General features: G+C 39.2%; 1 protein-coding gene across 6 annotated transcripts in view; it reads right to left on the reverse strand.

Annotated features, from left to right (window-relative positions):
• The window catches only part of TAF1 (TATA-box binding protein associated factor 1), a 79,174-nt gene that overhangs the window by 41,392 nt on the left and 24,027 nt on the right, over nucleotides 1–13,755 (reverse strand). For 5 of the 6 annotated variants that reach the window (XM_045538641.1, XM_045538642.1, XM_045538639.1 and 2 more), the window contains exons 21-32: nucleotides 13,419–13,594; nucleotides 12,547–12,725; nucleotides 10,892–11,105; nucleotides 10,258–10,423; nucleotides 8,880–9,091; nucleotides 6,958–7,066; nucleotides 6,642–6,740; nucleotides 6,165–6,342; nucleotides 3,431–3,498; nucleotides 1,942–2,064; nucleotides 1,146–1,238; nucleotides 976–1,060 (exon numbers count right to left, since the gene is read on the reverse strand). In XM_045538641.1, the coding sequence (XP_045394597.1) occupies nucleotides 976–1,060; nucleotides 1,146–1,238; nucleotides 1,942–2,064; nucleotides 3,431–3,498; nucleotides 6,165–6,342; nucleotides 6,642–6,740; nucleotides 6,958–7,066; nucleotides 8,880–9,091; nucleotides 10,258–10,423; nucleotides 10,892–11,105; nucleotides 12,547–12,725; nucleotides 13,419–13,594 (1,702 nt within the window). The remainder of the gene's footprint in view (nucleotides 1–975; nucleotides 1,061–1,145; nucleotides 1,239–1,941; nucleotides 2,065–3,430; nucleotides 3,499–6,164; nucleotides 6,343–6,641; nucleotides 6,741–6,957; nucleotides 7,067–8,879; nucleotides 9,092–10,257; nucleotides 10,424–10,891; nucleotides 11,106–12,546; nucleotides 12,726–13,418; nucleotides 13,595–13,755) is intronic. The other variant, XM_045538638.1, reaches the window with a different exon arrangement.

Consider the following 13,755-nt stretch of genomic DNA (forward strand, 5'->3'; position numbering starts at 1 on the left):
TTCTTTGCCTAGCAAACATCACTGATCCTTCAGAACTCAGCTTAAGAAAATCCTCTTCTAGAAAGATTCCTTTAATACCACTCTGATTTAGACACCCTGTTCTGTGGCACTCTGTGCATGCTTCTAGCACAATATTTAAGTACTGCATTTCTTGGTGAAAGAATTAAAAAAAAAGAAAAGAAAAGAAATAAGTACTGCAATTTTTCTGTTTCTCCAGCTAAACTGTAACCAATTTGGAGGCAGGGATCATATTTAATTTGATTTTATATTTGTAGCATCTGTAAGTGCCAGTACATGCAAGGTATTCAATCAATGTTTGCTTAACAAATGAGTCATTCAAAACTGAGCTGTATTAGCTTGTTTATGAAGCCTTCCCTAACCCTCAGGTTAAGATACTCCTTGCTTTCCTTTGGTATACTTCATACATCCTTCTATTATAGCCCTTGTCAAGCTGCATTTTAATTCTCTCCATCAACTGGATTGTGAATTATTTGAGGATAGTGACTGTCTTTCCTATCAGTAGATTAAGTAGCTAGAATAGAGCCTGGTATATATCATTCAATCAATTCATATACTGAGTAAAACTCCATGCACCAAGGAAGCTCACAAAGGTCTACAGCCACACACTTCCCTAAGCTCCACCTAAGTGTTTGGGGCACAATTGAGTTTTCACATCTCATGGAAAAGCAGTGATGGCTCAAAGCCCAAAGTAATATTCATTTGATTTTTATTCTCACCCAATTTTTCTATGCTTTCCAAGATTTCAAAAGTAAGCATGTTATTTTTTCATCATTAATAGTTAATAACAAACTTTACACACTACACTATGTGCCTGCTTTTTAAAAAAAGCAGACTAAGTCACTTAAAAATTTCTGCTATCACGGCTCAAAGCTGCATTATGCACTTAAGTTTTAATAATGCTAACTAATGTTGGATGGATAGACTGATGGACAGAGAGAAAAGAGAAATACCCACCATTGTACTTAACACTGTTGGCCAGAATAAGGTTTACATCATCTAGAAAGCTCTCTCTACTCTGATACTTGTGCTTAGAGATGTTCTGTAATGAAAAGAATCAGGCACTCAGATACACATACAAAGTCACTTCTTGAATACAAAAAGGCATTTTTAGATCAAATACTCACCTTACGTATAGTCTCTAAATCCATTGGATTGATAATCACTTTGTAATAATCTGGAACAAACTTCTTATTAACTGGATGATGAAATGGCCAAGACTAGTAAAAAGAAAGCATGGGAAATTAAATGGAAACCACTCTTTATACCGGAGATTCTCAACCTTCATTGGGTCACAGATATTCCTGACAAAAGCTATGGACCCTTTTTCCAGAAAAACACATAATCATATAAAACTCTGTATATGATTTAAGGAATTCATAGATTACTTTAAGGATTTCTGTGCCCTGACAGGGTAAGAACCCCTGCTCTACACTGACACTTAAAATTCTTTATTCCCTAGTCCCATCCAAAAGTTTTATAGCATTACACATGTAGAAAATATGCCCACAGTGCAAAAGGAAACTCAGTTAATTCCTGGGAAGGATCATTATAACAACAACAAAATTAAACAAAAGACAACAAACACTTGGTAATTAACAAAGTGTCATTTGCCTAGAAGCACCTCTGAATCAAGAGCCTCCCATTATTTGGTATCCTTTCTCTCCAGAGCTACTCAGGAGCATTCAAATACTGAATGTCAAAACAGAAATCAAGAACCTCTCTACATGCAGACTCCTGGCCTCTTTGATGTCAATGATAATACACTCATACAGCAAAAAGGTCAATATTTAAAATTACATACCAGTCTCAATTAACATACACCACTACTCAGGCTCTCTAACATACATACAGATGCACACTCTATACTTCCTTTCCTTCCTCTGTACTACTCTCACAATATTTAGCACAGAGACCACTTACATCTGGAACTGCCATCATTTTCTGGGTGACGATGTTGTCCAGAATAAAAGAAAATGCCACTTGGTCATCATCATCCAGCAAGGGGTTGATAGCTTTCTCTAACCGAGCCAATTTGTCTTCTTTCTGAAATGCAACAAACCAAAGCCAAGACAGAGGTTTCCCTGAGGTATGATCACTACAGAAAAGTTAAGATATAATTTAAGGTTCAGCTAGCTATTACCCTTGCCCCAAAAAGTTTAACTCTGAGTTGTCTATTATACAGTTCCAGGCAAAAAGTCCAGATAAATGATATTCCAAGAAAAGGGACAAAAATGACAACAACTTCCTTGGGTATTCTACATTCTATTCCTTTTTTTTTTTTTTTTTTTAAGAGACTTGATCTCCCTCTGTTGCCTAGGCTGTAGCACAACAGCACGATCACAGCTTAATGCAACCCCAAACTCCTGGGCTCAAGCAATTCTCCCACATCAGCCTCCCAAGTAGCTGGGACTACAGGCATGCACCACCACACCCCACTAATTTTTTCTTATTTTTCTGTAGAGAAGGGAGTTTGCATTCCTGACCTCAAGCGATCCTCCTTCCCTGAACTCTGAAAGTGCTAGGATTATAGGCATGAGCCACTCATACCCGGGCCTCTACATACTATTCTTCTGGATCACCAAAAATATATATCCCTGGATATCAATAGCTTAGCTCCCCCCCAAAAAAATCTTTGGCAAGTTAGGCCTTAATATCATGCTGTTTCTGCTATAGAACTGCTACTGAAAATACTAAACATACTGTTGATTATAGACTTTTGTATAAGGGGACTTAACCCAATAAATTCATTTCAGACTCTATACTAGGAAAAAGTTTATGTTCCCATTGTTCCACATCCTCATCAACACTTAGTACTGTCTTTTTAATATTAGCCTTTATGGTAGGTATGTAGTGGTATCCAATAGTGATTTAAATTTGCATCTCCCTAATCATTGCTCAAGTTGAGAATCTTTTTATGCTTATTGGCCATTTAGTTATTCTCTTTTGTGAAATGTCTACTTCAATATTAACCTCATCATTATAATTGTACTTTTGTAAGCTTATAAGGTGCCACAATTGTTTTTGGCAAGAAGATGGAATATATATTATCATTTAAAAATTAAAATTCCTCCCTGCCAAAACATTGGCTAATCTCTTAGCTACTGCTGACTTCCTGAGAAGTCACTTTCCTTTGCCCTTTCTAAAGATTTATGTAGGCTCTGGATCTTAATTCTAACTTTACTATTTAATAGTCATGATGCCCAGAGGAAGTATTTTCTTCTATGGAGTTAGTTTGTCCATCTACAAAAGGGATTGGCCTATATGAGTTTAAAGTCCCTTCTAGCCTTTACGTACTTAAAATCTGCTACTCCCACATATACTCTTTCTTCTGTTAAATTCCCTACTTCCTAAACCCTGCTATCCCCCAACTTCAAATTCCATTGCCTTTCTCTCATTCTAAATGTCTTACCTCTTTAAGTTTTTCATCACAGAGATCCAGCATGGATTGAGAGATCTGGGTCAATGAGTGCTTTGGCCCTATAGAGGAAAAGTAAGACATGGGACCATTAAAAATGGGAGTGAAGATCTGTCAAGGCTTTCCTATCCCTTTAATACATTTACTTAAGAACCTAATATTATGCCATGCACCAGGCCTAATTGCTGGGTTAGATACATACGCTAGACTTGAGATTGGGTGCCGTGGCTCACACCTGTAATCCTAACACTTTGGGAGGCCGAGGCAGGAGGACTGCTTAAGGCCAGGAGTTCAAGACACGCTAGACTTATCTCCATTTTTCAGTGCCAAACATATAACAGATACATAATATGAATAAATGAACTAATTTTAACTCTTTTTTTTTTTTTTGAGACAGAGTCTCACTTTGTTGCCCGGGCTAGAGTGAGTGCTATGGCGTCAGCCTAGCTCACAGCAACCTCAAACTCCTGGGCTTAAGCGATCCTACTGCCTAAGCCTCCCGAACTCTTTTTTTTGAGACAGGGTCTTGCTGTCAGCTGGATTAGAGTACAGCGGTGTGATTATAGCCTCACAGCAACCTCAAACTCCTGGGCTCAAGTGATCCTCCCACCTCAGCCCCCCCGAGTAGCTGGGAGTAGCTGGGACTATAGGCGTGCCACCACACCTGGCCTTAACTCTTTTCTTCATTTGTGTGTATCCATGCATGATAATAGTACTGTTGCCTTTAATACCTTGAAAATGATATATGGATGGGGAATAAGAATTTGAGGATGGATGAAAAGATTCAATGGATAATTTATAATTTTTCCATACAAGGCATACACAATTTGTAATTGTGGATCTAGCAATTAGGATGTTTCCGGTACTTCAACAGAAGGCAAGTGCAGGGTTGTGAGGTGTGAATGGGAACTGAAAAAGTAGAAGAGTGGCCAGGTGCAGTGGCTCATGCCTGTAATCCTAGCACTTTGGGAGGCCAAGGTGGGAGGACTGTTTGAGGTCAGGAGTTTGACACCAGCCTGAGGAAGAGTGAGATCCCATCTCTATAAAAAACAGACAAATTAGCTGGACATGGTGAGGCATGCCTGTAGTCTCAGCTACTTGGGAGGCTGAGAGATGATGATTGCTTGAACCTAGGAATTTGAGGTTGCAGTGAGCTATGATGACGCCACTGTACTCTAGCTAGGGTGAGAGAGAGACCTTATCTCAAACCAACAAACAAACAAACAACAACAACAAAAAAAAAAGGCATAGAAGAGTATATGGAGCATGGTAGTTAAGAGCACAGGTTCTAGAGTTAGACATACCCAGATCAACATCTCTACTCTGCAACACTACAGGCCTGTATGTTCACCTGGAAAATGAGGATTACAATAGTACCCATTTCAAAGATTTCTTACAGTGAAAGATAAGAAAATTATACAAGTAAAGCACTTGGCATCACTAGGTGTTACTACTACTGTTATTATCAGCATTTGAGAATGAGGAAGACAAAATAGTCAACTAGAAGGAGAATGCAAAGCAATGATAAAGTTATGATTTTTTAAATTCTAATTTTTTTTTACTAACATCTCCACCTCAATGACCCATAGGCATCTCAAGTTCTGTATCTTCAAAATTAACTCATACCTTTCTTCCCATCCCCTTCCAATCTGATTTTTGTTTAAGTACTTATCCTTGTAACCCAAATGACAGTTGGGCCTAACAAATTTATTTTTCCCTTGTATATATGTGGCACTCTGCTAGGCTCTGGGAATATAAACATAAATAAGACACAGTTTCTCTAGAATGTCACAAAGTGGTGGGAGAGTCAGATATGTAATTATGGTGTAACAATAAGAGCTATAAAAGTTGACTTAATTGTGTGTGGGGGGTGGCACAAAGGATAGAAAAATGGATATTTTAGGCAATTTGGATAAATCTTTATGAGGAGATGGTATGAGTTGGTCTGGAAATACAAATGGAAATTTACCACTGAATGGAAGAAAGGCCATTCCAGAGAGAGAGAGCAAAGACATGAAAAAATGGCATGGGATATTTAGTGAAACATAATGGTGAGTGTGGCAGGAAGTGATAGTGGGTATGGGAGCCAGTCATTGAAAATGGAGGAAGCCATGAGAAATTAAATAACTTGTTTAGGGTAGCTCAATCAGTAGGTGACAGAGCCATGATTCACACTTTATCTGTCTGTACTGTGAATTACTCTACTTATATATGAATCTGTGCTCAAAGATGCAACTAGAAACCAGAAAATCTTTTTCTTTACATGCAGAAATTGTACTGTTTCCTCCCTTTTAAACAGATTTCTTCCTCTTTCTAGCTTTTAAGCAAAGTAGACATATAATGGCCCCTCTAACAAATTGGTGAACCAAATCAAAGATTAACATACAGCAAATATGGTCACAAGCACATACTCTGCATAGGTTCCAGCCACACTGAATGCCTTTCTCTTCTATTAACCTAGGCCCACTTCTTCCTCCCACTACTCCACATGTAACTGTTTCATTTTAACAGATAGACTCCAAATTGTCCAGAGGATATAAGAATAGTGGGAATAAAAAGTAGCAGTATTTATTCAATGACTGAAAATGTACATTACCTGATTTCCACACCCCCAAATACACTAATAAATTGTACTCTTTTCAGCTAGTCTAGTCTGAATTTAGGACTAGTAACGGATAAATCAGGAACTAAAAGGTGACCTTTACAGTCAAGAACAGGTGATTCTTACCATTGTAGGTTGCACTATTTTTCACAATTAGCTCCAAATGCTCTCTGAACTCTTCCCGAGATGGGTAGAGGCGTTTACGCACATTTTCACGGAGTGTTTGTAGGTCCATTGGTCGAGTGATGATTTTGTAGTAGTCCTTTACAACCTTTGCATTGACTGGAGTGTGGAAAGGGTATGTCTGTGCAAACAAGAGCCAGTGCGATCCATGAGCAAAGAACACTTGCCAGATCCAGTTCCTGAAGACTCTCACATCTTACCTGTCTACCTGGCCATCAACTCTCAAAGGAATCTTTCTAGATGGAGCAGGTCTGGTTCCTCTACTAAACTGTTAAAAAAAAAAAACCTAAAATACTACATCCCAAAGAATTAGGAATTCCAGGTACCTAGGTCTATACACTACTACCCCATATCTGAAATCACAAACAGAACAAAGAGCCTTGTCATCCCTACAGTAGATATCCAATGCAATGAACTCACATTTGGAAGATCTCTCATGTCATTGATGATAGACTCCAAGATGGATGACAGTGTCACCATAGGGTCTGTCCGGCGCCGGTGGATGGACTTATGAGGTCTCTATGGAAAAACAAGCAACCAGAATGCTTCTTTAGACCAAAAAGCCTCACATTCTCTAACCAGGCAAATATATTTTAGAAATCTTTTAATGAATAGTATACATAATCTTAGGGCAAGGCCAATGGGAGAATCTAAGGCTGTCAAAGCCATGGCATAGAAGGCTGGGGGAAATCAACGAGAACTCATCTGATCAGAAGGAAGCAATACAGATACTCACATTCAAATAGTCACAATGAACAGTGGTTCCAACTCGCCGTTTCTTCTTGGGAGGAAGTTGCTGTTTAGGGAACTTGAGGACCAGAGATTTTCTTCGAACCTCATCTGCACTGTAATCAATAACACTTCCATAAGATACAGCCCCTATTTCTAGTTCCCAGAAAAAAAAAAGGAACTACGATGAAAAAGTCCCAAGTACCTGAGCATGAGCCTGGGGAGGAAAAAGCCAAACCAAAGGCCAGACATCCACCTTCTAAGGCTCAGATCAGGCCAGGCCTCATAGGATCTCTAAATTAATAAAGAACTAGGCAAGTCACAACTTCACCTCAGTTTCCTATTTGGAAGATAAGGGAACTAGCCTAAAGAAATTTTAAGAATCCTTCCAGTTTTAACATTCTGTTTTAGGGTTAAAGGGCTAGGAAACCTAACTCATTCAGAATGGAAACAAGAAATTAAAAACTGATTTGGAAAAAAAAAACTAGTTTGGGTTTTCCCTTAATCATTAAGCCCATCCACCTTCTTCCCTTCCATTGTAAGGGATCAAGATACCACATTTGCCTTTTCTAATGTGCTTCAAAACGTAATAACTGGCCGGGCGTGGTGGCTCACGCCTGTAATCCTAGCACTCTGGGAGGCCAAGGCAGGCGGATTGTTGGAGCTCTGGAGTTTGAGACCAGCCTGAGCAAGAGCGAGACCCTGTCTCTACTAAAAATAGAAAGAAATGATCTGGACAGCTAAAATATATATAGAAAAATTAGCCAGGCATGGTGGCGCATGCCTGTAGTCCCAGCTACTTGGGAGGCTAAGGCAGAAGGATCACTTGAGCCCAGAAGTTTGAGGTTGCTGTGAGCTAGGCTGATGCTACGGCACTCTAGCCCCAGCAACAGAGTGAGACCCTATCTCAAAAAAAAGAAATAGACAAATCCAGTATGTGGGATATTTTATGAGACAATTGGCTTGAACTCTTCAAAAAATTCAATGTCATGAAAAACATAAAAGGCAGGGAGGATCATTCTAGATTAAGAGAGACTCAAAATATAGTTAATGTTTGAACTAGGATTAGATCCAGAATTGGGGAGGGGAGGAATAAAGGATATTGAGACAATGGGAAATTTGAATGAGGTCTGAGTATTACACATTACTGTTAATTAACGTTAACCTTATGTGTGGTAATATCATGTTGTTATATTCTTATTCTTAGGAGATGTGTGCTAAAGAATTTAGGAGTGAAATGTCATAATGCCTGCAACTAACTTACTTCCAAATGGTTCACTGAAAAAAAAAATAGATATACAAAGATGAAGCAAATGTGGCAAAATGTTAACAATTGGTGAATTTAGAGAAACAGTATATTGTATTCTTTCAACCTTTCTGTATGTTTGCAATTTTCAAACTAAAAAGTTAGGGAAAAAAGTTTCAAAACTTCTCCATTTTATGATCTATTAAATTCTTTGAGGGCAAAAGATAGGTATATGCATAGTTTATATGTGTCCTCAATCTTTTTAGATGGTCCATTATCAGAACACTCTGAGATTAGGAACCTTGCAAATATTACGAGTGCCTAGAAGTAGAACAGGAAAACAGAATTAACATTTACTGAGCATCTATTATATGCTAGGTACTGTACTATGTTCTTTATAGTCTCTTTCATTTTATCTTTTTAACTACCCTGGTAAGGGTGATTTTATTTTGTAACTAAAAGTGAGACTCAAAAAAATTAGGTAGCATGCCCAAGAGCAAGTGGTAGAACCTAATGAGTGGTGCAATTTTCTTTACTGGTAACAATTACTGAGGAAAATTAATCAAAATCCCTGTACCCTCAGTTCCAATCAGAGAACCTATCACATCCACCCCTGCCACCCACCAACATCACCAAACTCCAATAGATCTGTCTCATAGTACTTCCTGCCTGCTATCCCTTACCTCTCAATTAGCTGTTTCCCCAAGACAATCTTGGTCCCTTCAACCTTGATAAGTTCTTCATTATCATTATGAATGACTGTCTTTTCCAACTCCTCCTCCTGCTCCTCTGTCATGGCAACAGGGTTGGAAGGTGGAGCATTTGTTTGATAATAGAGGGGGCAAAATTTGTTTGTCCTCATGTGTCCAATGGCGCCACATGCACCACATTTCAGCTGCAAAGGAAAAGTATCAAAGTGTCAGAGGTAAGCAGATAAGTAGTACAGTCATCCCTCAGTGTTCACAGGGGACTGGTTTCAGGACTTCCTGAGTATAACAAAATCCACGCATACTCAAGTCCTGCAGTTGGCCCTGTGGAACCTGAGCATACAAAAGGTAAGCCCTCCATATATATGGATTCCACAACCCATCATCCGTGCCTGGAAGTCAACCTATACAGCTCAAACCCATGTTGTTCAAGGGTCAACTGTATATATAAGGCAGGGGAGAAACAAGAGCAGCTTCAGAACTTTTGCTCTAATAGAATTGTTATGCACCTATCAACCAGAACCCACTAGACAAAAGGGCATGTATGGAAATGACCTGTGAAGAATAAAATGAAACCCAGGGACTCCATATTGCTTTAAAAATCAAGGAAGGAAGAAAAAAAGAGGATACCACTCCCAATTTAAGTTGTGCACTATAAAAATATTAAATATGCAAAAGAAACGTTGCTAGAAGCCTAAGCCCACATGCGGCAGCACAATCAGCCAAATGGGTGTATTCCCAGCCTCTAGTAAAAACAAGAAAAAGGCTCAATGATACCAAGTCTCCACCTCAGTTTTGCAACTAAGTGGCATCGGTATCCCAGACCTCAATTTCATCTGTAAAAGGGGGCCAATACTGTGTCTAATATCACGTACAAGAACAAAACATTAAAATAATGACCTCAGTACATGTTAATAACAGTGCTTTACTTTCAGTATTTTACAGTCTATAAAGTGCTTCCTATGCATTATATCATTTAATACAACACTGTAAGACAGATGTCACTTTATAGAAAACAGGTACATTCATGTCCCTATGCCTATGTACACACACATATACACGGAGACACAAACATATGTGTAAAAAAATCTACCAAACCTATTTTGACTTCTAGGAAATATTTCAAGTGAAGAATAAATGACACCCAATGAGAACAATGGCACCAGAGTGGGTGTTGTACTGCCCGTACCATTCATACTAGTACTAATAACACTGAAGTAGCCACATCAATTCACAAACTAGCTTTCCACAATGCTGCCCTCATTCCCAGTAACAGAGGACGCCAAAAGCTAAGGAAAAAGGTATGCTTTCTTCCTTTGCTTCATTGGTTGTGATCATATCACATTATATTTACTTTTAAGTCAGGACGCTCCTTCATTTTTTTGGGCTTCTTCTCAGGAGGACCCTTAAGCTTCTCCTTTTCCTGGTTCCGCTTAAGTCGCCTCAGTTGTTCTTGAATCCGCCGCCGCTCTTTTCGCATCTCTTCTCGATGCTGTTCATCAAAAAGGGCAAATTTTCGACTGAATAACAGGAGGGGAAGGAAATCACAGGACCATAAGCAAACCTAAACCAAGAAGATTGTCTTTATAGCTAACATATCAGAATTAAAGTAATCCATCCAGGCTGAAATAATAGGGGCTACCACCTGCCATTCCCATCTCCCTCATCAGTTAGCCCTCCATCTAGAGAGGCACCTCTTTCACAATAAGTCCTGAGTAATCCCTAAGATTTTTGCAAATCAACCAATCAAAATGCAGAGCCAGATGGAACTAGGTATGTCTTTATTATGTGGCAAATACAAAATTTTCTCTGTGATTTGGCTCTGTTCAAACCCAAAGATCTAAAGGCAAGACAGTTTCCAATTACAGTAAAGTTTTAGGGATGACTGTGAAGAATCCTATCACTAAAACTCAAAGCACCCACTCTCCATTACCCACCATTATTACTATTCTCCCTATCATTGTTTGAAAGCAGTGAATCAAACTTACATGAATTCCTCATCTTTTGTGGTCCGTATGCGCACATAGGCATCAATGACAGCTGGTTTTCGGACCGTCTCACAGCGAACGTACTCTTTCCCCTCTTCATCTCGAAATGTGCGATAAATCTTTAGACAGCGGCCAGTGGCAGAGGAGTTAAGGCTAGTCACAGAAGCTGTATCATCATCTCTATGATTGTTTCCTGATGCTGCTGAGCCTGCTGCTGCAAGGTAGAAAAAGATTTCCAAACATTCCCCCTACCACTTAAATAGTCATTTTCTTGCGGTTGAGTGGAGACACTGAAGCTCAACATGCTACAAATCTGTTTCTACAGAAAGCATCAGTCACCACCAGCCCCAAGAGTACATTGATTTATCCTTTCCTGACTTCATTTTACCACTGCCAATTTCTCCATTTTTACAAGTAGAAAAAGTTCTGAAAGAACTACATGTTTGCTATAGGAGACAGAGGAGCAGTAGTGGTATTCTGATTCCTCTGAACAAGGGAAGAGAAAAGTCCAAGCAGAAAGTAGTTGATCATCACATTAAAGAAAAGCACCCAACCAAGCACTCAGGGAGGAAAAGTGACACCACAGAAACAAGTGCAGAGTCTTAGGCCTAGCATATGCTTCTTAAACTTTAATATAAATAGGAATCACCTGAGTATTTTATTAAAATGTAGGTTCTAATTCAGTAGATCTGGAGTGAGGCCTGAGATTCTGCATTTCTAATAAATCCCCATGTGATGTAGATACTGTGGTCTAGGACCACACTAGTAGAGGTCTAGAGGACCACACTGGTGGAAGGACTATATCACATCTTTACAAAGTAGCCAGAAAAATAAAATTGTACAAAACTTTTATAGAAAGGAGCAAACAAAGGGAAGACTACTGTGAGTAAGAATATTCACTGAAATCTTCATCTTCAGCCTTTATCCTCTCTTCTTAGTATCTATATCCAAGTTTTCAACTGCCTACTTGACATCTACACTCAGGAATGTCCCAGGGAACTAAAACTCCACACATTCCACATTCTCTTCCTAAACCTGCTTCTTTCTCTGAAATTTACTACTTTAATCGATGATACTAACATCTTTCTAGTAAGTCCAGAGTGAAATCTTAAGGTAGCCTGATTTTTCCCCTTTTGATCCTCAATGTCTATATCCCAACCCAATTCAGGCCTTTATCATCATCCCTGCCCGCAAATTCTGCAATTTTTGGCTGGTGATTTTGAACTCTTTTTAGGGTCTACGACTCCTTTAATAATCTTCTCAGAAAAAGCACATTTGCATAGAATTTTACATGTAATTTCAGAGGGTTCAAGGACAACTCCCCAAACTCATCCACAGATTCTGTATTAAAAACTCTTACCCTCTAGGATGAGTGCCCAGAAAGCTCATTTGAAGTACAGCACTGAGCCCTGGCTTGGCCAGGCTCCTGATACAGACAGAGGCAGCAGTAGATTGACAACATCTCTTCAATTTGTCCCCCAAAGATAAACCTAGAGTCCAGTTTGCAGAAAGCTCTCTACCTCATCTATAGGCTTTTCTACACTCATCCCCTACTTCTTCTGCCTCCAGCTTTGCCTCAGTTATAGTCTGCAGTTATTTATACTCCTTTTTCGATCCTTTTCTTTCTTGTCTGTCTGTGAAGCCACTACCCTCACCGAGTAGCATCCGCTGTAGTTCCTTCCGCTCCTGCTCCTCTCGTTCACGTGATAGCTGAGAGCTGGTTTTCTTATTCTGCAACATGTTCTCGATGTTCTTTCCCATTTCTTCAAAGTCACTATCTTCAGCTGAGCTGCTGTCCGTGTCAGTTGATAAGACTTCAGTTGATGACAAAACCCTAAAGAGAGAAAAAAACAATGTTAAATTAAGACCAGGAGATATACAAAAGGATGGAAAAAGCTAAGAAAATATGGTTGCAGGAAAGAGTAGAAAATTGGAAAATCTACCTTAAAAAGGCACACTCAAAATCCACTAAGACATGGGGCCCTTAACAGAAAAGCTTTATAAAGTTTTCCTAACTATTTAGTCAACAAGGCAAGTTTAAAAAATTACAGTAACTCTTCAGAACTCCTACAGAAAACTTGAGAAACAAATCAGCACACTGGTCATTTTCAATAGCACGTTACTATCCTCTTACAACTAAACCTTCAGAAAAAACCCTGTCACCTGTTCCTATTGTTTTGGCTGTCAGGCCCAAGTAGGACATAAGAGTTAACATGGAACATAGAGCTCAAGCCTAGCGCCTGCCATTTAAAACTTTTGCCAAGCTGCTTTGAAGGGAACAGGTACTCAAGTGGTACTATTACAACAAATACTACCCTGTCATCACAAATATCTCACCACCTAGTCACATTTTTAGATGACCTCCTCTTCATTAGAAAATAGTGCTTGGGACCCTTCCCTTTTCCAGCTTGGATTTTCTTTTTTTGTTTGTTTGCTTTTGTGATTTTTTTTACCCGGAGCCACGCCCAAGAAGCCTAGAGCAAGTGGACTCCCCAGCTTGGATTTTCTACAGCACTAAACAACACACTTGTTCTGTAGGTCAAAGATGCGCTGACATTCCTCTTTATAACGTTCCTGATGTTCCGCCACAGAAAACCTTGATCCACGGGCAAATTTACTCATGGGACCCTCTCCGGAGCGAGCTTGTTCTGTTGACATTGTGCGCACCACATCAATCACTTCCCAGCGGGACAACTTTTTAATCTATGAGACAAACAGACGTACACATACATAAATACATAACGTACAAATCATTCAGGGATTTCAAAGGACAAACCAACCCCACATAATTAGAGCTAGACCAAAAAAGAAAAACCATCCCAAAGCAGATTAAAAAGAAAGCTTTGGGAAATCTAACTCCTGAA

This window comes from Lemur catta, chromosome X, assembly GCF_020740605.2.
Source record: "Lemur catta isolate mLemCat1 chromosome X, mLemCat1.pri, whole genome shotgun sequence".
Classification (NCBI taxonomy): Eukaryota; Metazoa; Chordata; class Mammalia; order Primates; family Lemuridae; genus Lemur; species Lemur catta.